This window comes from Heteronotia binoei, chromosome 4 (assembly GCF_032191835.1).
Source record: "Heteronotia binoei isolate CCM8104 ecotype False Entrance Well chromosome 4, APGP_CSIRO_Hbin_v1, whole genome shotgun sequence".
In the NCBI taxonomy this organism is placed as follows: Eukaryota; Metazoa; Chordata; class Lepidosauria; order Squamata; family Gekkonidae; genus Heteronotia; species Heteronotia binoei.
Genome location: NC_083226.1, coordinates 134,348,111 through 134,372,711, shown reverse-complemented (window position 1 = coordinate 134,372,711; position 24,601 = coordinate 134,348,111). Strand labels below are relative to the sequence as shown.

At 40.5% G+C, this 24,601-nt stretch overlaps 1 protein-coding gene across 1 annotated transcript in view; it reads right to left on the bottom strand.

The window, feature by feature from the left end:
* The window catches only part of FCHO2 (FCH and mu domain containing endocytic adaptor 2), a 127,178-nt gene that overhangs the window by 28,848 nt on the left and 73,729 nt on the right, over window positions 1-24,601 (bottom strand). The window contains exons 12-21 of the mRNA XM_060235809.1: window positions 22,772-22,829; window positions 22,495-22,673; window positions 21,003-21,014; window positions 19,371-19,395; window positions 13,007-13,049; window positions 8,677-8,771; window positions 4,823-4,926; window positions 4,606-4,735; window positions 2,619-2,730; window positions 2,043-2,198 (exon numbers count right to left, since the gene is read on the bottom strand). Coding sequence (XP_060091792.1) covers window positions 2,043-2,198; window positions 2,619-2,730; window positions 4,606-4,735; window positions 4,823-4,926; window positions 8,677-8,771; window positions 13,007-13,049; window positions 19,371-19,395; window positions 21,003-21,014; window positions 22,495-22,673; window positions 22,772-22,829 — 914 coding nt within the window. The remainder of the gene's footprint in view (window positions 1-2,042; window positions 2,199-2,618; window positions 2,731-4,605; window positions 4,736-4,822; window positions 4,927-8,676; window positions 8,772-13,006; window positions 13,050-19,370; window positions 19,396-21,002; window positions 21,015-22,494; window positions 22,674-22,771; window positions 22,830-24,601) is intronic.

Genomic DNA, 24,601 nt, shown 5'->3' with positions numbered 1-24,601 from the left:
AAGCTAGCCCGACCCCATCTCTGTGTTGTGCAGAGAGGAGCTGGGCTGCGTCTCCTTCTTTCTCCCCCGCTCCCAGTGTTTGAGAGAAAAGCTGGCATCCACTGGCACTTTAGACCCATGAAGTGTTCTTCAAGGTATGAGCTTTCATGTGTCTTCCTTTGGGAAGATTTCCCTGGAAGGCCTGGGCAGCAAAGAAGGGTATGTGTGTTTCTTTCAGCCGGGAGGGGCGGGGAGTGGGCATTCCAATAGCTATTTTATTTTACCAAACAGCCCCTGGGCAGAATTTTTGCTGGCTGGGGTCATCTGATGGTGAGGAAGGCTTTTTTCCCCTTTCCCTCCCTCTCTTTTTTTCCCTGCAAGTGATGCTCTGTTTGTATTCTTGGTGCTGGGAGGGGGGGAAGCAACAGTGAGGGGGTTTCTAGTGTCCTGGCCCCATTGGCGGACATTCTGGTGCTTTTTGGGCATTGTATGGGGGAATTTTGGACTGAATAGTCCACTGTCCTGATCCAACATGGCTCCTCTTACGTTTATGTTCTTTCCTTCCATGTCTTTCCTTTCCTTCCATGTCTGTCCTTCCTTCCTTTCTTTCCTTCCATTTTTACTGGATGAAACTTTTCTGTTCATCATACTGTTGTTGCAGACATAGGAGCTCTGTCAATGAAATGTTGGCACCCCCAATTATAACCAGGTGGCCTTCTATGAGATTTCTGTGTGAGTGAGTGAGAGTAAGAAGTGTGGGGCAGAAAGAGACTATTGGAGATTACGGCGGTATATCTCAACAGCACTGGAGGAGATGGTACTATGAACTTGGCACCATTTTACTGGTCCTGCTTTTAACAGCTGTCTGACACCAAAATTAAACTCCTCCTGTAGATATTACAAAGGATGAAAGTAGTTCACTGGCTAAGTATCTGCACAGCAGGTTGCTTTTAAAGGCGTGGGAAACACAGCCAGTAAAAAGCTGCAAGCCCCTCATAAATATCCTTTTTGGAATAACTGCAGAAAAGCTTGTATGGACGTCATATAACTTGAATTAATTCATTAATTACAGTACAATTCTCTGCTATCTTTCACAGCAGTTTTCCAGTGTTTCAACCAAAGAAATGTATGAAAAATAGCTGTTGAAAGATTTTAGCTTGAGGCAGAGGTTCCAGTAGTAGAAAGGTTGTAGCTTGAGGCAGAGTTCCAGTAGCAGCAGCTGAAGTAAGGGCCTACTAAATGTGTCAGCATATTTTGAGGTATAGCAGCTGCCACGGCCCAGTGTGGGTGGTACACAGTGCTGGCATTCCTGATGGCAATGGCAACAGTAAGTAAACAGGACTCTTAACTGCATACACTGGCCATTGCTGTTGAGGAAGGGATATGTAGGTGGTGCAGGCAATTGAACATGGGCATTAGAAGTGCTTGCAAGCTGGAGAAGAATACACAAACAGATAGGTGCATGCAGGTGTGGGAGTGAAAAGAAAGGACTGCCCACTTTCCACCCCCATTTTGGCTCAGCATGAGTTTCAGAGAGATTTTTCTGAAAATGAATTTACTTCCGAAGTAGAGGCAGGTTTGGGGGAGTGTCCTGGAAGTGACATCACAGGAAAAGGTAGAGTTTTGGTTCAGTGTGCCCCGAAAGTGACATCACTTGGTCCTTGACACCAGAGGAAATGACATAATTCCTGTCTCCCAGCTCCACCCCCAAAGTCTCCTGGCTCCACCCCCAAATTTTAATGGGCCATGAAGGAGAAGTGTAAAAATAACCGGGCCAAGGGAAAGAAAAGTTTGGGAAGTAATCTACCCTGAATTTCAGGGAGAAATGCGGACTGCAAATAAATAAATATTTTCTAGTGCAACTATACTGGAAATACGCAACTTTCACATAAGCAATAAGAGAACTAAAACAAGGACATTGAAAAACAAAACAAGCAAATATACAGTGCAGTTTAACAAAACATATTCAGAACGTGAACAGGACTGCAGAGAGAATTTTTATGTAAGATACTATTATAACAAAACACATTGATTGTTTGCTATTATATAAAAAAATACAAAACCTGTATACAAGTTGTGCATTTGGAAGAATCTGCTCTAGTTTGCTTGTGTTTTTTACCCTGAAGCAGAGCACAGCTGGAGATGGATTGCTGGTGAAGACTTTAATAATCCCACTTGGGAATGACACTGTCATATCACCAGTGATCTTCACAATACATCTAAAGATAGATATGAAAACAAATTTTTCTTTTACAATCCATTAGGTAGGCTGCATTCAGAAAAATAAAAAACTGATGTTAGAATACATTTCAATTGAAAACTAGTATCAGATAGTGTGTGATTAATTAAATGTGTTAATTTATTACATGGTATTTAAATTAGGCAAGACTAAAACAAAAATGTATCTAAGAAATTAAGTGGTCAACAAAGTTCTGTTGGATTTTTTTTCACGAGACAAGAATTTTCAACAAGTGCAACTTACAAACTGGTATTTCAAAGCTTTTGCAGATATAGGCATAACAGTTCACCAACATCCCACACATTTCTTAAGTTTCTTCCCCCTCACCCCAAGTAACACAGCATTCTGTTTTTTTAAATACGAAACAAAAAATCCAAAATAGTAAACATCTTAAACTAACTTTGTAGGATCTGCTCCTTTAAAGTAGGCATTAACAGACTCAGTAACAGCTACAGCAACAGGTAAGGTGTCCTGGTTTCCAAGACTGACAGGGCTAGGCCCTCGTGAAACACCTGCAATACGTACAACACAAGTGGTTAATTTCTGATAGTACTAGTTGGACCCAAAAGTGCAGATCAAGTTATAGTATAGATACAAAATCTCGGGAGCTAAATTCCAGCCCCACAAATGAAACGTCAGTTACTTCTGTTTTTATCTGTGATGGTTTCAGAAAAATAATTTGGGATTTTGTTATTTTACCAAGAATTGTTGATTTGTTATTAGTTGTGCAACTTGGTCAACATACCCAAAAGAGATTCAGCATGTTCTGATAAGAACATAAAAGCAAGCACCCCAATCTATACTAGAGATCTGTGTCTTAGATACATACAATGATCTCTTCCATTCATGAATAGGCCTTCATTAATTTATATTCCCTTGCATTTGTATCTTTCCTTGAAAGAACAGGGAAACTGCTCTGGGCACTGCAGCTGCATAAGCATATCAGTGCTCCTGAAGCCAGAACAGATAAACAAAAACAAGTAAACATATAACAGTTAACAGAATAAACTTTTAGATCACCGTTACTATCTTCAACCTCTTCAAGCAACTGGGACTGATTTTGCAGTAACCTTGCTCCGAGGCAGGCTTCCGTTTTTCTCTGGAGCAAGCTAGCAATTTCGCGCAAGCTGCTCTTTGCTGCCATTTTTCATTGCGGTAACCCCTGATTTGATGCGCAGCAACGTAAACCTGCTTTTTAAATTTACATTGCTGTGTGTCAAATCAGGGGTTGCTATGATGAAAAATGGTGGCGTGGAGCAGCTTGTGCGAAATTGCTAAGCTTGCTCCGGAGAAAAAGGGAAGCCTGCCGTCTGGGACTGTTCATGTAATGTGTTACAGATTCAAGAAGAATATGTTCAGCTATCAAACATAAATGGTAATATTTCTTAAATATAGGACATTATCCAGACAATAAAAATAAAACATGAAATAACACACAGAAATAAATTTATATGATAATCCTCAAGGGGTCTGTTACAGCAAAATGAAACAGAAGCCCAGTTGCACCTTAAAGGCTAGCAAAACTTATTCCAGCATAAGCTTTTATGACTCAGAACTCACAAGCATGAAATGTACATGCGCAGTGAATATATTTACACTGAGACCATTTCTGTAAACCTTTGCATTGGTGTTATTAAACAATCAAACTTTCTGCACAACTTTTTGCCTTCCTAAGAGTCGATCCAAATTTAGCGCTCCATTACCCTATATTTTCCAAGTCTACTTTTCCTGCATTTTCCTCCTTTTGGATCTGAACTCAGTTTTCTAGTGAGGAATTCTCAATTTTGCTGACAAAGTACATGACAATTCGACCACACAACCCTTTTCAAAGGAAGTGCGGAACGCATGAGGAAGGTCAGATCTGAATTCAAAAAGAACTTCCCTGAAATGAATGCCCTTTTGTGGAAGGGTAAGCTGCAAAATCAGAACATCAGCTGGAGATTCAACTTGCTGGGAATCAGTGGCAACACTGATGTGAGGAAAAGGTCTTAAAACAACAGAAAGATGAGAGTGGGGAAATGTTACACAGTGAGTCCAGTTTGAAACAACTGTTTAAAATCACTGATGCTTCATTGTAGTTGGTAAAGTCATAATTCCTTGTAGTTGTTAAAGCCATAATTCATAGGTGGTTCCAAAATCATGCCAATGCAAGAACTATCATACAAGAAGTTTTGCTGATTGTAACAGTACCACTATATATAAATTCTGTAACCAGGTAATGTGACACTTTCAAAAACAGTTCTAGTTTCACATTCTAGTTATATGTGAAGCAAATAGATATCTGCAATAAACTCTTCCAAAGAGTAAGCTTATAAATGATATTTTTTTCAAAAGCTATAAAATATTTAGGTGCTACTATGGGGTTAACAACAGGTGAAGTGTCTTACCAACTGTGGGTGTATTTGCTGCACTTAATGATGCAGAAGATGATATTGAGGAGGAACTCTCTGCACGTGCCAGTGGAGCTGGAGGAGGTGGGCTGGAGTTGGAGGTCAAAGGAGGACTGAAAGGCCTTGGCTTAAAATAAAATTTAGAATAATTAATATATGTAGTCAAATGGATAAGAAAGATGAAGATCATACAGGTAAGGCTGAATGCACCTACAATTTCATTAATTCCACTGAGTTTCCCTGTGGGCAACTTTGGTCTGGAAGCTGGTCTTGGAGGAGGCACTAAGGCACCCAGAGAAAGAGGGGTTGTGGGTCTTGCTGGAAGGAAATAATGAGATGTCAGCATATTGTTGTCATCATTACACTGAGGTAAACAAATAATTAATTCATCATGAATCCATGTTAGGCACTCTGTACAATCAGTTCCAACTTAAACAGACTAACTCATAAATGTTTTCTACCCACTCAGTCTAGTCCATACATTCATATAGCTGATTCTGGCTATCTGGATCCATGCCACAGTAACATCAAGACTGGATTACTGTAATGCACTGTACATTGGTCTCCCTTCAAAATCATTTTGGAAACTTCAACTGGTGCAGAATGCCATGGCTTGGCTATTAACAGGAGTTAGACAGAAAATGCATTGTACTTCCATTCCACAGATACTCTATTGGCTGTCCATTTGTTAGCAGGCTCCACTTAAGACATTTATTTTATTTATTTATTTTATTCAATTTTTAGCCTATCCTTCCCATAGAACAGGCTCAGGGTGGGTTACATCATAAAAACAACCAACAGTAAAAATCTACTGTATTTTTCGGACCATAAGACGCACCCCCCCCCAAAAAAGTGGGGGGGAAAGTGTGTGTGTCATATGGAGCGAAGGGACGATAGGACGTACCTTCCTCCTGGGGTGGGTGGGGGTGGTGGTGCGATCCGCTGCCTCCGCCTCCGATCCTGGCGCTTCCCCCACGCCTGCCTGCCTGGCTCCAGCTCTGCTTCCAGCAAGCGCTGGGATCGCTCCACGCTGCCCCCACTGCAAACCCAGTGCTTCGCGAGCACCGGCTGCGGAGGGGGCAGCGTGCTTCCTCCGTGCCTGTCTGCCTGGCTCCAGCTCTGACGCTTACAGCAAGTGCCAGGATCGCTCCCTCTGCCCTCCGATCCTGGCTCTTGCTTTAAGCATCAGAGCTGGAGCCAGGCAGACAGGCACGGAGGAAGCACCCACCCCCTCCGCAGCCGGCGCTCGCGAAGCGCTGGGTTTGCGATGGGGGCAGCGTGGAGCGATCCCAGCGCTTGCTGGAAGCAGAGCTGGAGCCAGGCAGGCAGGCGCAGGGGAAGCGCCGGGATCGGAGGCGGAGGCAGCGGATCGCCCCCCCAGGAGGAAGGTGCATCCTATGGTCCGGAGCGTCTTATGGACCGAAAAATACGGTAATTTAAAATATATAAAATCTAAAATTGCAGAGTAACAGTACGTACTAAAATGGCAAATTCTACCTCACAGACATGGCCTATTGTCCAGGTCCAGCAGGCCTTATAGCACTGGGATGGAATGAATTGTGCTGAACTGGAACAATTACCAGAGGCTCAACAGATTTGTTTATAGAATATTTACTTACCTATCTATAAATACAGAAAAACTGAGACCTAGGATCCACACACTGTGCCTGACTGCATGGCTCTCTTTCTCTGAAGCACACAAAGTACATGGGGAGCAACTGCCACGTTGTGTGTCTCACAGAGAATCTTGAAGCAATGAACACAGCACAGGATCTTAAGATGACCACTACAGGTGTGCATCAGGGTCTACCCAAACTGAAAATAAAACTGAAATACACCTTATTGATATTTTTCCAGGTATATTTTAGCTTCCCAAATGAATCTGGGATTTTTTTGGGAGAACTGAAATGTTTTCAGGTCCAATAACACCTGAATGAAAAAATACCAAGAAAAAAAAATCCTGCCCACCCTCAATGACCATAAAAGATGGCTCCAAGGAAGTCTTTCTGGGAAAATCAGGGAGTGCCAAGAGTACAACAGCAAATTAAGCTCCAGCAGGCTAGAAGACAAAATATGCCACTTCCCATATTGTTTTTTAAATGATATGCAATCACTGACCATTAACACAAATTGAACACTAAGTGTCCTACGACAGTCTAGAACTTCCAATTCAAATCTTCCCATTTTCCCAAAAACTCCTGCCAAATATATGACTCAGCTTTATGTCTCCAGCTTCTTATCTTGAATTATAATTCAATCAACAACTTTCCTCCCTGTTGTCCTTCCCTAGTTGTGTTTAGTCAGTTCTATCATTTTCTCCTGATATACTGTTCAAGTCTCCAGTATTCCTTTATCTTCTATTGTAATCTTTTGTTTCTTGAAAAGAACCCATGGGCCAAAAAACAGTATAACTGGCCTGGCTTTAGAGCCAGCAATTGGAGTCTAACCCTGCATACCAACAGAACTGCAACAGACTCTCACACAAACACACTGGATCTCTCCTTCCATCTGATTTCGTTGCAGAACAGGACAGGTAATCTTTGCTCTCTTTGTGGTTTAAAATATCTAGCATGCACAACATTTCAGTACCAACCTTTTTGCTTACTATAGAATGTGTATTCCTCCACGCCTGAGAGAAGACGGACGGAGAGTAATGGTGGGTCTCAGTTACTTTTTACTTTTAGCATTCTACAATTAAGGATACATCTACCTATCAATCTCCAATTTTGACATATTGATTTCCTTCACTATAATGTAACTTCATTATAAGATAATTTCATTATGTTGTATGCTAATTTACTGCTTACCTATATTTATTGACTGGTAATTTCTGTTTCATTTTATCTGAAGTGTGTGTGCGCACATGAAAGCTTATACCTGTAATGAAACTCTGTTGGGCTTAAGGGTGCCAGTGGACTCAAACTTTGTTCTACTGCTTCAGACAAACATGGCTACTCACCTGAATCTATATTCCTTACTAGCTGACAAATTCTCATTTTTACCAGAAGTACCGATGACATTTGCTATACAATCTTTGGACAGGATTCAAGGAGGACTTTTAAAGAAAATGACTGTGCTACCTCAGCTATCAATGGCAAAAAGCAGAGGAATTATAGAAAGTTCCACACACCTTCTCCAATACTCCCTCTAAGCTGTGGAGTCTTGTGAGCAAAAATTCTACTTTATGAGCTACTGGCATTAAAGATGTGAGCAAATGATTTGGCTACTGCATAAATTAGTTTGCTCTGGGGCCACCCTTCCTGAGCTAAGACAAAAATGTGTGAGCCAGAGGTGAAAAAACTGAGCTAGCTCATACTAACTCAGCTTAGAGGGAATGCTGAGCTTCTGACTACATTCTGAGCACAAAATGCAAGCATTAGTTTTATTAGAAAGTTATTACAGAAAACAGTTTTCAATAAATAATAACTAAGGGTGTTTCCTTAGTTTCTGCATGTTTCTTCCATATGCTGTAATGTCATGCTTATCTCCCCCCACTTCCATCATTAGCTCAAACAGACAATGGATTCCCAGGCAGATGCGGCACACGCATTAAAATGATCTTCAAATGTAGTTACTTGCTGGGTGAGGATTTGAGGAACTACGGTAGGTGCAACAGGAACAACTGGATGCTAAATTACACTGCAGAAGGTGAAAGTTGCCTTTATTTTTCAACCAGACAGTGTTTGCATATTGATCACACAGTTATCTTTTATAGGACATAAACTAGCATGGTGACTTTGGACAGAAGTGTATTTGATATCCGTTAAAGCCAGTGCCATTAAAGACATGTAAGCTTGACGTTGATTGTTCTTGTATACATTGTGTATACTGATAATATGCTCTTAAACGAAAGGTTTAAGAATTCTTTAAATCAAACTTTTAACAATTGCCACGAAGAACCAACAGAGTATGTTTACAGAGTAATATTAACACAAATTAGCAATGAACAGACATTACTGTGATTGTGTGCATTTTGTGTGTTTATTTACATGGCACACTTATCAAAAGAGATTTCTGTTAAAATATAAGACACTTCCACAAATTATTTTCAAGCAGCAGTAATTTTACCTGATGAGGATGATGACATTGTTGAGGTCAAGGACGATGAGTCACCAGAGTTTCTAAGGAGTGGGTCCCATGTCCAGAGGTCACTGGTCCCCTTTCTATTTTAGAAGGTCATCAAATAATGAATTAAGTCTCACATGTAATTTGCATGTTACTGAAGTGTTTTCAGAGCTCTGATAACAGGTATGATTCAACATGCATATTTTCAGACAGAATATTTTCTCATGTAAATTATTACAATGAAAAGCAAAAACTAGCAAGTCTTTCAAACTCTTATTGGTAACTAAGAAAAGGAATGATGAACCCTTATCTCTTAACAGACATTCTTCAAAAGGTTATCACCTCCAGACAAGTTCTGCACCTATACTGAATCAGTTTTGAACCATTCTAGAGCCTGAGCCTAGAAGAGTACTGAAATCCCCTTTTGCAAGATATTTTTGCCTTTCTGCACATGCTGAAGGATGTGATGAGTTGGATACCTTGATGAGGTATCAGGCCACAGCATTCAGATGGAAGGCCCAGGTGAGGAAGATACCACAGGTCCTGGCCTGAATAATTTGTTGCAGTACCAACAATTCAGGGACTGTTCAATGTTTCAGCCATTCTTTCTCAAGCTGTCCAGTTCAGGAATGTGGACAGCAACCAGGGAAATGTCTCCATAAATGAACTCTTGTCAGAGATCTACAACCACTGAACACAGTATTCAGAAAGCAGTTTCTCTTTTGCTTCATGATCTAGAACTTCGTAGCACACTATCTGTTCTAGAAAGCCATTAGGAACTGGTAAGAAGAAAGCTAGTACCCTGTACATAATAAGTTTATGTGCAACAGATGGAATGCAATACCTAACCCCTGGAGATTTAATTTATTTTAAATATTTATATTCTATGCTGTCAGTCAGACGATGGCTTCTAAGAAAGTTAATAAGATAAGAAGTACGGCCACCAGAATATGGGCTACTAGGAATAAGGCCTGTTGTGAAGGGAAATACAATGGGCTCTAGAAAGAGGCTCTGGATGAGTGCCCCCTCACCCTTGCTGTCTTCTGACTCACTCACCCTAGTGGAGGCATTCACTCCCCCCGACCCTGGTGTCTTCCCACCCACCCAAGATAGCTGTTTTCTGCAGGGGAATTGATCTGTCTTAAGCCTTCCATCTCCTCCCCTTTTCTGCAGCCTCTACCTAGGAAAAGTACGTTCTTTCTCCACAGTGTAGACCAAAGCAGCTTATATCATTTTCCTCTTTGCCTTCTACACAGCAATCCTGTGAGGTAGGTTAGGCTGAAAGTATGTGACTAGTCCAAAACCACAGTGTGCACCAAAGCAGAAGCGAAGCGACCTCAGCAGGGTATAATGACACAGAGTCCACCCTGCAAAGTCCACTTTTTCTCCATTGAGCTGATCTTTGTAATCTGAAGAGTTGTAATTTGTCTCTGGCTCTCACCTGGAGAATGGCAACAATGTTTACTCAGGAGGAAATGGTTGATTTGGAGGATGGAGTATATGGCATTGTACCTGTCTGAGGTCCCACCCCTTCTCAAATCCCACTCTTTCCAGGTTTCACCCTCAAATCTTCAGGAATTTCCCAATCTGGAATTGGCAACCCTATCTCCAGACAACAGACCTCTCTCTCTATCTTCCCAGGAGAAAATAACTGCTTTGGAAGCTGTATTATTATTATTATTTTATTTATATTCTGCCCATTCCCCCATAGGGGCTCAGAGAGGAGTACAACATAAATAATAAAATCACAGTAAAATCACAACAGCATGATAATAAAAAAAACAATTACAATATTCAGTACAACAGAATGGTCCAGCAGGGTAATACAATAAGATGCTGTAGCAGGACAATACAGCAAATCAGCGCAGTAGGATAGTACAGTAGGGGAGGCCAATCGATCTAATGAAGACTTGGCGAAACAGTTCCGTTTTACAGGCCCTACAAAAGGCTAACAAGCCAGGTAGGGCCTAAATCTCCATAGGGAGCTGATTCCACCAGGCTGGGGTCAGGACCGAGAAGGACCTGGTTCTGGTAGAGGCAAGACGGGCATCTCTTGGGCTGGGGACAGTCAGTCTCTCTTGGGAGGCTGATCGAAGCGACCTCCGGGGCATATATGGGAAGAGACGGCCCTGCAGGTATGTTGGTCCCAGGCCGCATAAGGCTTTAAAAATCAAAACTAACACCATGAAACAGATCCGGTACTCTATAGGCAGCCAGTGCAGGGTGCGGAGCACCGGCCACATGCTCACCTGTATAGGTGATGCAGTCAGCAGGCGAGCTGCCACATTCTGCACCCGCTGCAGTTTCTGGATCAGTTTCAAGGGCAAGCCAGCGTACAGCGAGTTACAATAATCTAGTCTGGAAGTGATCATTGCATGGGTCACTGTGGCCAGGTCTTGGGGGAGGGGATAGATATGGTGCTAGCTGCCTGATCTGCCATAGATGGTAGAAGGCAGACCTGGCAGCCGCCGTGACCTGGGCCTCCACAGAAAGTGAGGCATCCAGGATCACTCCCAAACTCTTCACCTGTTGAGTCAGCACTAAAACAGCGCCATCCAAGGCTGGGAGTTGGGTGCACACCCACCCACCCACCCGAGTCAGGCACAGGACCTCGATGGCATTCTATTCAGCTGAATGCTCTCCCTTTACTGACTGAAGCAACCGCAGTTGCCTAGCAACAGCCTTTGGCTAGCAGCTTCCCCAGTGGCCCAGTCCTCATCTATCTTGGGGTGAGGCTGAGGGGGAGGGTGGGAGAGAGGGAGTGACAGGAAATAGGTGTCAGCCATGGCACCTGAGGAAATGCTCCCAGTAGGGTCAGGCCTTGTTGCCTAGTCACATTGTGGCAGTGGCGGTGGCTCCCTGGCTTTTTCAGTGGCCTTTGGAGGCTGCGTATGCTGGGAGACCATCTGTGTAAGCTGTTGATGTGGTGGCAGAGGTCTGTTGCTGGTAGCCGCCATGATGCCTTTTGTGAGGCCAAAGTAGAGCAGCAGCCCTTTCTGAGGCCGGATGACAGAGAGGACACAGAGAAGCGTTGGAGATGTGTCTGTTTCTGAGGTAAGACTGTTTGGGCAGTCGGCTCAACATACCTGAGCCTGCAGTAGGTGGGGGCAAGGGAATCAGCCAATAGGAAGCCAGAGGTACTGACTGATGGGCCGTGGTTTATGGAGTGCATGGAATGTACCCCTCAGCCAATGGGAGACCTGGATTTGGCCACTCCCATAGAGCTTTTATTTATAAAGGATACCACTGTAAAAACTAGGACCACCTACTTTAATATAATATTTTAAGATGAGATAAATCTTTGGAATAGTCTCAGAACGACTACTACTGTGGCGATCAGCAAAGGAAAGTCCTTGCCTCTCCTCCTAAAGCACACTCACAAAAGGCAATACTCTCCCACAGGGGAAGCCAATACTTTGGCTAGAGCTCCAAAATATTAAGGAATTGCCTTTGCATAGCACAAAACCCATGTGTGAGAAAGCACAGAGACCATGAAGATGAACTATTTAGTTTCAAATGTTGCACATTTCTGTTCTGGTATGTTTTGTCAAAAGAAGATTTAATTATGCCCCTTCTGAAAGCAATCACTCCAAGTTTTGTTTTACTATGATATGACAAACATTCTTACTAACATATATGAACATATGAAGCTGCCTTATACTGAATCAGACCCACGGTTCATCAAAGTCAGAATTGTCAACTCAGCCTGGCAGTGGCTCTCCAGGGTCTCAAGCTGAGGTTTTTCACACCTAACCATTAAAGAAAATTAGCTACACAGTAAAATTATCCATACTCTAAGTCATGATACAAATTTAAAGTATAAGTTTCAGATTTAGCTTTTCTACTCATATACAATTGCATGAGAACAGTATTCTTGAAATAAAAGCTACGTACTGCTAATAAGTTATTTTCAATCTTGGCCGGCAGCCATGTTGTTGTTTTTTTGCCTGCATGACCCTGGATGATTCAGACAATTTTAAGTGCAGGCGTTTTTATATATGGTTGGCAATAAGAATCTTTGGGCTTCAAAAGGTAATACCAGCTGCAATTCAGTGTAGAGATATACACTCTAGATTTTCCCCCTAGGTGCTATAGACATATAAATGATTTTAGGACAAAGTATTTCTCTCCTGAAATTATTCAAATAAAAATAATCACAAAAATGGAAGAACATTCAGTAGTTGATTGAAGAGGAATCCACTGAGCTTTAAAATAAATTAATTAATTTAAATACTTTGGGTCACAGAAACTCAGGCCATCAGCTGTCTGGGAAAAACAACCACCAACAAATGTTTCATCACCTTCACGTAAAAACAAAAAGAATGAAACTTACTCATTAGATGGAACAGAAAGTTTCAATTTTGTTAATTCTTCACCTAATCAAAAAGATATGACAATTGACAACCATTATATTTACCAAAATCAACAAACTTAAAGGCAGCTCCGAATGATAAACTGCTAATAGACATAATTAATTGAGAAAGTAGAGAAAGAAGTACTTTTCTCCCTTTCTCACAATACAAGAACTCGTGGGCATTTGATGAAATTGCTGAGCAGACAGGTTAAAACGGATAAGAGGAAGTACTTCTTCACCCAAAGGGTGATTAACATGTGGAATTCACTGCCACAGGAGGTGGTGGCGGCCACAAGCATAGCCACCTTCAAGAGGGGGTTAGATAAAAATATGGAGCAGAGGTCCATCCGTGGCTATTAGCCACAGTGTGTATATGTGTGTGTGTGTGTGTGTGTACATATATATATATATATAACATGGCTTCTCTTAAGTTCTTATAATTCAGAAGTAACAAGGTAAAGTAGACAAGCACATATTTTCTAAGATCTGCTTATGGTAAAAAATACAATCTTTGCTAAATGTTGCCGCCCTGAGTCCGCTTGCGGAGAGGGCGGGATGTAAGTCGAACATAATAAAATAAATAAATAAATTGCCAAGATCGTAGTCATGTTCTTTGTTATGCTTTTTCAAACATTGCAATTTCCTGTTTCCTATTCCAGCTGCAGCTACCTATGTTTATTTACGAAGCTATTCCTGAAACTCAGAGAACTGCAATCGGGAAAAAGTCCAGGAAAATTAAGGTTTATTCATGCAAGAACTTGGGGGATAAAAGTAAAAACCCACATGTAAAATTTCACTTGTGGTGATCATATACAGCTGATGCAAGTTCTTATGCAAGAGTTACTTCCATATGGAACTGTGTCACATGAAAAGTAGTCCTAACAGATAACTCTAAGACAAACTACTCATGTTTTAGAACTGAACACCCTCCAGCAAAAATTACTACAGAATTGAAAAGTTTTGATCATCTTCTGGCAGTGTATCAGTGCTGTTTCCAGCCCTTTAGTCAAAATTTATACAGCACAGTAAAACAATGGAATATTGTTTAAAATGCATAGACTTCACTCACACCTTTTATGCATTTTGTTCCAAGTGAAGACTAATCCTGTCCACAATAACCAGGAACCATTCCCAAACTCAGCCTAATATTTCACTATAGATGATCTGTGCTAAAAGGTTTGTAGGCAGATTTTTTTTCATCCTCTTCTTAGAGCAAGGTTTTGAACAATAAAAATGAAAAACATAAATAAAACCCACGTCTAAAAACACCTCCCTTGGACACTTCTCTGCAGCCTCTAGAAATTGAGCAACAAAATAAGTACGTTGGGAATCAGAATCCTCTAAAAAAGGACAAGAAAGTGAAGCTGTAACAGATGATGAAGAGATGGCAGAACTGCTCAATTCCTACTTTTCCTCAGTCTTCTCGTGTGAGGAAAAAGGTGCTCAACCTGGCAAAAACAGAACACGTGAAAGGAGTTGCAGCCTAGGATTGGCATACAGGTAGTGCATAAACAACTAGTTTCTTAAAATGAAACTAAGTTCTCAGGGCCAGATGAACTGCATCAAAGGGAACTTGTGGATGTAATTTCTGAGCCTCTGGCCGTTTTTTTTTTTAGAATTTCTGGAGAACAGGTGAGGTGCCAGAAGACGGGAGGCAGGCAAATGTTGTCCCCATCTTCAAGAAGAAAAAGGAAGATCCAGGTAACTACCAGTCCATCAGTTTGATGTCTATACCTAGAAAAGTTTTAGAACAAATCATCAGTCAGTCCTTGAGCATTCAGAAAAAATGGCTGTGACAGCGAAGAGTCATGGGTTTCTCAAGAACAAGCTATGTCAAACTAACTTTATCTCTTTGAGAAAGTTACTACCTTGCTGGATCAGGGGAATGCTGCAGACATAGTTTACCTTGATTTCAGTAAGGTTGCTGATAAAGTTCCACATACTATTCCTGTTGACAAGTTGGTAAAATGTGGTTTGGATCCTGTTACTGCTAGCTGGATCTGTAACTGGTTGACAGGTTGCACCCAAAGAGTGCTTCCTCATCGTCTTGGAGAGGAGAGACAAGTGGAGTGCCTCAAGGATCTGTCCTGGGACCTGTTTTGTTCAACATCTTCATAAATGGATGAAAGGAATAGAGGGAATGCTTATTCAATTTGCAGATGATACTAAATTGGGAGGGCTCGCAAATACATTAGAAGACAGAGATGATCTTGACAGGCTGGAAAATTGGGTTAAAACCATAAAATGAATTTTAACAGGGATAAATGTAAAGTTCTGCATTTAGGTAGGAAAAATCGAATGCATCATTATAGGATGGGGGAAACTTGTCTTGGCAGTAGTTTGTGTGAAAAGGATCTAAAGTTCTTAGTGGACTGTACAATGAACATGAGTCAGCAGTGTAGTGCGGTAGCTAAAAATGCAAATTGCAATTTTGGGCTGTATCCACTGAAGTGTAGTGTCCAGATCACATTAAGTGATGATATCACTTTACTGAGCTCTGGTTAGACCTTACCTAGAGCTCCCTTGTTCAGTTTTGGGCATCACAATTTAAGAAGGATATAGACAAGCTGAAACATGTCCAGAGGAGGGCAACAAAGATGGTAAGTGATCTGGAGACCAGGTCCTATGAGGAAAAGTTAAAAGAGCTGGGTATGTTTAGCCTGGAGAGGAGATGACTAAAAGGTGATATGATCACCATCTTCAAGTACTTGACAGCTGTCATACAGATGATGGCGCAGAGCTGTTTTCTGTCGTCCCAGAAGATCAGACCAGAACCAACGGGTTAAAACTAAACCAAAAGTGTTTTTGGCTAAACATTAGGAAGAACTTCCTGACAGTTAGAGCAGTTCCTAAGTAGAAAAGGCTTCCTCACGAGGTGGTAGACTTTCCTTCTTTGGAGGTTTTTGAACAGAGGCTAGATGGCCATCTGACAGCAGTGCTGATTCTGTGAACTTAGGCAGATCATGAGAAGGAGGACAGGGGGAGGTACTTGTGATTTTCCTGCATTGTGCAGGAGTTTAGATTAGATGACCCTGGAGGTCCCTTCCAAATTTATGATTCTATAAGAGAAATTGAAACTTTCATTCTAAAATCACCAGAGGAAGTATAATCCATTTATCAAGGCATGGCATAATCTATTTCAGCTGAAATTGCAGCACATAAGGACACTGAAGAATAACATGTACAAGAGAGTCCAGATTGGAGGGGACAGGGACATAATTGATCTGGAAAAGGGGACTTTTAGTGGACAACCCAGCAATACCATTGAAAAGGGGCAGTTGAATCATGACTACATAAAGATCCTACATAACTTAGGGCTAACCAAGGACTCTAAATAAGAAGGGAGCCTACCCTTAGATGGAAGGCTCAAGGCAAGTGGAGAACATGTCCTCTGAGCATCAAAATGAGTATAACTCTTATTTCTGGCATAAATCAGTTTGACCACATGTTTTTTTCCCTGAATAAAGAAGGGGGGGGGGATATTCTCTACCTTAAGATTATAAGAGATAACTTCTGTTCAAAAAGTTGGAGCCTGGGAGCCTTATAAGATTACCCGAGGGTTAACTATCCTCAGGGACCTTGAAAAATAGATGAAACAAAAAAATTAAATGTACATATCCAGGCACAGGCTTCTGTGGAGCTTAGACAAAATTTATATTGAAGGACCACCAATGAAATGTACGTGGGGAGCCCTCTGATTGCCTGAAGGAACAAGGACTGTACTCTACAGAATCATCCACAGAAAAAATCTGTATAGGGACATCATACCAAAGTTGTGAAATCACCACAGAATTAGAAACTCTAATAGCAGCTGGAATATAATGTGCCTCGTTAGAAAAAAAAAAGAAATGCAAAATTGCCTTCATAGTAGTCACAGATTTCCACATGACTAATTGATTATGACATCTCCAGAATAAAGCAGAATGAAATAAAACACCAAAATACCTAAGACAAAACTTGTGAGATCTTCCACTCATTTACTATCTATATCTGTCTTTTGGTCAAAGAGAAAGGTGCAAAGGACTGAAAAGTCCAATAATTTAGGTGAATGCAGAAAAGGAACAGTAAAAAAAACACCTGGCAAATCAGACAAATACAAACTAAATAATGATGATGCTAAAAGGCACCCCTGTTGCCTCCCCCATGACAGGAAAAGGAAGTAGTTAAGTGACCTTCACTATTACACTGCACTTGGGCAGTAGAATCAGTATAAAGATTTTTAATTAACCACAACAATCTCCTATCAATTATTGTTTGCTTCAATTAAGCCCACAGATGGGTTCTAGATATGGAATCAAATGTATTGGAAAAAACTAGAAAGACTGCATATTAAAAACCCTTCCTCAAAACAGCATACTTACTAAGTGGGATAACTGGTTTTTTTTTCAAATAAAAATAAAAAACCCAGCAGGCACTCATTTGCATATTAGGCCACACCCCTGATGCCAAGACAGCTGGAACACCATTCCTTTGTGTTCCTGCTCAAAGAAAGTCCTGGGGATAAAACATGAAAGTGATTGAGTGTGCTGTGTTCCTTATGAAATCCCACCTGTTCTGGGCCAATGTTCTTAGAATCAACCATCCAAGACTGAAGTCTGCTCAAAAAATGTTCCATAGATCTTACATTTGACTGACAACAAACTAACAGGTTGAACGTTCTTAAGACTGTCCTCATCTCCAGCCTTATGGATTGGGACAATTATAGTAGAATGCCCTTCAGGAAGAATCATGCCAGTAGAGTTCACTCTAGTAAAAAGATCAGCCAAAAGAGGCACACACTAGTCCATGTTATTAATAATAAATTCTCCTGGAATATCAGCAGCAGCCTTCTGCGTATGGAGTCCTTTAATAAGGTTCATTATCTCTGAACACAGGACTGGCTGCCATTCAGGTAGATCAAGAGACACTGTGGCATCTAGACTGTCATCATGAATCAATTTAGAGTATAACAATTAAAAATGTGATTCCCAAGTCTGAGCCATAATAACATGAGACTACCTCTACTTTTTAAAGAATAGACCAGAATCTAAGGACTCATTATACTGAGCAGTCTTGATTAGCATCCACCAGAATCTCATTCTGACAGCAGCTTTCTTTTCCTTCAAAATTCATTTATAAGCACCTGTAGCAGCCAGGGGATCTTTCAACAAACTATTGGTCCAAAGACATCTCATAAGTCACATTTTATGGGATACTAGATGTTAGCAGCCCTACAAAATCTGTCAAACCAATTATTTCTTGGAACTGCTTAGCAACAGATGGCTTAAATAAAATCGAAGAGAAATTTCCATCAATCTGGAAAGAGGCCACTCCCCTTCTTATGGTCAGTGATAGTCATTATCAATGTATAAAAGTGTGACATTCTTTTCAGTCTGGGACTACTTTCAAAAGAGAAGCTAGGGATGGGGACCAGAGAACAGCTCTCAAACCCTTCCCTTATGTTTCTAAATGGTCCTTTGGACCTTTTGCTAGTTAAAAGGGACCATATAGGTAAAAGAGTAGGGGCAAAAATAAAATAAAAATAAAATAAATTGCCCCAAGGACAAAGCACAGCACCGGACGATCAAGAGGACAAAGGTTTAATATTGTTTTGTATGCTAAATGAAATAGATATAGCCAGGGATTTTTATTTTTTATTTTAGCAGGAACGCACAGGAACACAGTTCTGGCTGGCTTGTTGTCAGGGGTTGAGGCTTAATATGCAAATGAGTTCCTGCTGTGCTTTTGCTACAAAAATGCCCTGCGCAAAACAATGATGATGTCAGGGGTGTGGCCTAATATACAAATGAGTTCCTGCTGAGCTTTTCCTACAAAAATAGCCCTGGATATAGCTAACATTGTAAATCCAGAGAGTCTCTGTTCCTAAATCCAGAAACTAAGATTAGCACTAGATGTGCAACAGTACTTCTAGTGTCAAAATATTTATGAGTCTCATTGCCAGGGCTTTTTTTGAGCAGAAACGCACAGGAACGCAGTTTTGGCTAGCTTGACATCAGAGGCGTGTGATCTGATATGCAAATGAGTTCCTGCTGGGCTTTTCCTGCAAAAAAGCCCTGCTCATTGCTAATACCATAATGCTAGTTTATTAAACTGATTATTACAGAGTTCTAGATTTTGGAGAACATGCCAAAAAGTAGACAAAATTTTGCAATTATGGGAAAAGGACAGCACCCTTTGCCATAACATTTTAGAAAAACTTCTCACACAGGAAACTCGGTTTTGAATACTTAGATTGCATATTATATGCTTAATTTCACTTATAAAAACCATGATTGTTCATGCACATTTTAACAAACAGCATGAATTTCATGTAAATATGAAATACCCAAGAATTCATACTTACTAGATGAGTTTCGGTTCATTTGTGCCTGAATGAAAAGATAACAGTAAACAGTGCTCAGCAAACTACTATTTTCTTCTTAGGCTAGAAAACTTCTACTATTTTCTTCTTATGCTAAGACAGAGGTGGCCAACGGTAGCTCTCCAGATGTTTTTTGCCTAAAACTCCCATCAGCCCCAGCCATTGGCCATGCTGGCTGGGGCTGATGGGAGTTGTAGGCAAAAAAACATCTGGAGAGCTACCGTTGGCTACCCCTGTGATAACAGATTAGCTGAAGCTGGAAACAGATTTAAAACTGATGCCTGATACTGTGATTAACATAAGAAGGAATTTATAGAGATATATGAGTTAGATCTTTGGGAATTTAGTTTGGAAAATGACTTTTTGGTTGATATAATAGACTGAAAACTGTTTCCTGCAGGATGTCCTTATACTGGTGGTTGCTTGCAACTGCTGAAAAAATGGTTTAAATGACTTGCCAGTTGGATCAACCATTCTTCTTTGGTTTTTCTCTACTCTATGACAAACCACAGTTCATAGCAGCTTGCAACGAAGAGGAGACAAACCATGCACCTGAGGTAATTTGCCATGTACAACAAAGAAGAGGGGCGAAGGGGGAGGAGGAGAAAGAGAAGAAGGAAAAGGAGGAGGAGAATGGATTTATACCCCACCCTTCATTTGGAGTCTCAGAGTGGTTTACAATCTCCTTCCCTTCCTCTTCCCACAACAGACACCCTGTGAGGTAGGTGGAGCTGAGAGATCTGCTGAAACTTGTGACTGACCCAAGGTCACACAAGCAGCTGCATGTGGAGGAGCAAGGCTTTCCCAAATTAGAGTCCACACACTTAACCACTACACCAATCTGGGTTTGAGTGCAGGGGACCAAACAGTGAGAATCTACCATAAATAGACCTGTACTGAGCTGACATGAAAGTAGACTGTTGATAAACGAGAGATAGGAAAGGAAAATAAAGGTGAATTAACTTCTCCTGTACAACTGAGAGGATTAATTCATATGAACATTTAGCAAATGTAGTGTAAGTATTGTGGTTGATATATATTTTAACGAGCTTGATTTCACCAGATATGACCTTACCTCAAGTAAGCAGTGATAACAGTATCACAACCTTTTTCATTTTTGCTTACATTTTTAAATATAAATGGGGGTGTAGTAGGGAAGAAAAAAAGAAACCAGGAAGCAAAAAAAAAATCAAAGAGAAGGAAGAAGAATAAAAAAGGTGGAAGACAAATATATATGGTAAAAGGTCCCCCCCCCCCAATTGAGATATATTATTGCAGACTGAGCTTAAAGATAAGTTTAAAATCATGGAAATTCAGCTACATCTTGGAAACCTGAGATTCCTTCAGCTATTACACAACCCAAGCCAGAAAGTGTCTTCTAGTGCAGCTAGGGATGTGTTTTCTGTCTGAATGTCAAGACAAGGAGAAGTTTATTATAGGTCAAAATTTCAGTTACTTTATGACACCAAATTAAATTAACAAGTTTAATGTATTAGATTTAGGAAAACTGCACATTGCTATGGAAAACTGCACAGATCTCAGTATAATCATCAGCCCAGACTACTAAATCTTTATTAAGGTAATATTGTCAGTTAAATGCAGTTTAATACTTACAGGACTGTGTCTCTGATGTCAAAAAAGCAAGAGGGGAGAGAACAGAGTTAATTATGTCAGATTCTGTATATTTACGACCACTATAGAATTTGAAATATAACAATCCTAAACCTAAATCACAGGTTTAAGCCTTAAAGAAGGTATGCTCAGAAATTTCAATGACATCCCCCCCACAGTAAATCTCCCATACCACAACACTAGATCATCATCTACAGTCCATTGGTCTTACTAATGGGAATATTCAAATAATCAAGGTATTTGTTTAACACTAGAGCAGCTAAAATTTGACATACAAGCAATTCAATACACATCAATTACTAACAACACTGAAAGATGGGAATTTTAAACTCTTATCTTTAGAAAAAAAAATCATAAATAAAATCTGCCTCACAAAAGGGACAGTTACTCAAACAGAAAGAAAGACAAGGGACAGAATGGGATAGCAAAATCTGGGTTCTGGGATTTTAGCTTTCCCTAGTCTGAAGCTACCTGAGATTGAGATGAGAGATTCCTAGTGGCAGCCAGGTACTTGTCCAAATCAAGCTGTAACTGCCATTGAAAATATATGATGGTATACATGACAGTAACCTGATTCTTTTTTGGGGGTGGGGTGGGGTAGGGGTTGTAACTTTTCAGAGGACATTTTTAAAAAGTATAGGAATCCAACAAAGCACATCAGGCAAGGGAAAGGACTATGCCAGACAAATGTTCTGTTATGTCACACAGCATTATTTATACAATAAAAAATTAAGAGACAGAATTCAGCATTCAAATTAGTATGATTAATAAATAAGAACCTCATTTAAAGTCCATTTCCTACAATCTTCTGCTCATTAGTACAGAAACACTGAACAGGAGGCTGCATAGCACAAATCTGTAGAACATATGTTCAGAAACTGGGGGACTGGTTTTTGAACAGAACTTCTCTTGCCAACATATATTTGATTTTGTTATTTCTTTCAGAACAAAGACAGCTTTACTGAACTTTTTTGGGGGGTGTATTTGTGAACTTTTTTTGCCTGCATACACAGCTGGAAGTTATGGCTGATTTCTAGCAGCCCCTAGGAGGCTTGGATGTTTCAGAGAAGTGGCCTGCTTGCTTGCCGCTGTGTTCCAGCCCTGGTATTCCTTGGAAATTTCCCATCCAAATACTCGCCAGGATTGGCCCTGCTTAGCTTCTGAGATCTGACAAGACTGGGCTTGCCTGGGCAATCTAGGTCAGGGCACTTTACTCAGCTATTGTATTCCTAATATGTTATATGAAAAGGACAATTACGGAAGCTTTGCTTCTGCTCCAGAAGCCTGATATCCAAAAATATTGTCTTTGTTCAATGAAGCTCATTAAAATCCAGTTAAGACAGAGGAATGCTACAATTCATGGAGCAGGTAATTTCTTGTTGAATGTAAACAAAACAGATTAAAATGCTTGCAGAATAATTATTATAATTATTTAGTATCTTTTATATGGACTACTTGTGCATGGATTACTTACAGATATTGCTGGTGAAAGTGTGATGTTTCCTATTGATTCTTTTAGTTCATCCAATGAAGGCATAGTATAATGAGAACTACTGGTTGGCTGTACAGGTTTAATTTCCACATGGAACTTCCTTGGTTCATAGTCTTCAGAGTCAGAATCACTTGATGAATAGAAGTCGTTCTCTTTGGTATGTTATTCCCAGTTAAGGTAAAAGTATATTTGTCAATAATATTACTGCTCTGTGCAGATACAAACACACAGCAATTACAAAGCATAACAATCAAAAGGATATTCTGACTAGTTTCTGGTTTAATGCTATATCCTTCTTCATCAACAACTGGAATGTTCTGGGAGGAAAAATAATATATTGGAATATAGCTCTGAAAATATTGTTCATTGGATATAAATAAAATGTATTATTATTATTCTTAATTAATTATCCTGGTACTTTGCAAGAATTATAAATACTCATCTTTACAACTTCTCTCAGGGCTTTGTAGAAAAAGCCCAGCAGGAACTCATTTGCATATTAGGCCACACCCCCGATATCACCATTGTTTCATATGGGGCTTTTTTGTAGAAAAGACCCAGCAGGAACTCATTAACATATTAGGCCATACCCCCTGACACCAAGCCAGCTGGAACTGCGTTCCTGTGCATTCCTGTTCAAAATAAAGCCCTGACTTCTGTTAACAGCTGGACAGTCAAGACAGATTGATAACATTTTCTCTGAACTTAGCTATGGAATCTAGAGCTAAAGTAAACTTTTAATGATCTGTGTCCCAAACTTTTTCAGAGTGAGAGATATCTGCTTGGATCCAGCGATGTGGAAGCAGAAACATAAATGAATATAGTACAATTCTGCTTGCACAACACATTGGTTAAAGGCAATTGGTTCCATCTAAACCTTGTGACTAATAATCACAGATGGACAGCTGCTCCATATGTTAATTCAATCTCCTCTTGAAGCTGTCTGTGCTTGTAGTTGCCACCACCTCCTGTGGCAGTTAATTCCATGTGTTAATCACTCTTTGGGTGAAGAAGTACTTCCTTTTATCTGTTCTAACCCGACTGCTCAGCAATTTCATTGAGTGTCCATGAGTTCTTTGTATTGTGAGAAAGGGAGGAAAGCATTTCTTTCTCTACCTTCTCTACCACATGCATAATCTTGTAAACCTCTATCATGTCACCACTCAGTCGACGTTTCTTCAAGCTAAAGAGCCCCAAGTGCTTTAACGTTTCTTTATACGGAAAGTGTTCCAACCCTTGAATCATTCTAGTTGCCCTTTTTTGTACTTTTTCCAACGCTAGAATATCTTTTTTGAGGTATGGTGACCAGAATTGTTCACAATATTCCAAAGGAGGCTGCCCCATCAATTTATACAATGGCATTATGATACTGGCCGATTTGTTTTCAATTCCCTTTATAATAATCCCCAGCATAGTGTTGGCCTTTTTTAAATGCAGTTGCACACTGTCTTGACATTTTCAGTGAGTATCTACCATGACTCCCAATTCTCTCTCTTGCTCAGTTTCCGCCAGTTCAAACCCGTCAACATGTATTACTAATTGGATTTTTGTCCTCAATGTGCATTACTTTACACTTGCCCACGATGAACCTCATTTGCCACATTGACGCACACTCACCCAGCCTGGAAAGATCACTTTGGAGTGCCTCACAATCCCCCCTGGTTCTCACCACCCTGAACAATTTAGTGTCATCTGCAAACTCAGCCACTTCGTTGCTTACTCCCAACTCCAAATCATTAATGAACAAGTTAAAAAGCATTGGACCCAGTACTGAGCCCAGCGGTACTCCACTGCTTACCACCCTCCATGGTGAAAATTGCCCATTGATACTCTGTTTCCTATTAATTAGCCAGTTTTTGATCCACAAGAGGATTTGTCCTTTTACTCCATGACTCTTGAGCTTACTTAGAAGCCTTTGATGAGGAACTTTTGACCCATTTTACCTTTCCTTTCAGTTTCCTCCTCACGCGCCCCCTCATTTCAGGGAAGTTACCCCTTTTAAAGTTAAAAGTGGTTGTGTTGGTCTTTTCGGGCAACTCCCTAGATGCTAAATAAGTGTTGAACTCAATAACAATATGGTCACCGTTCC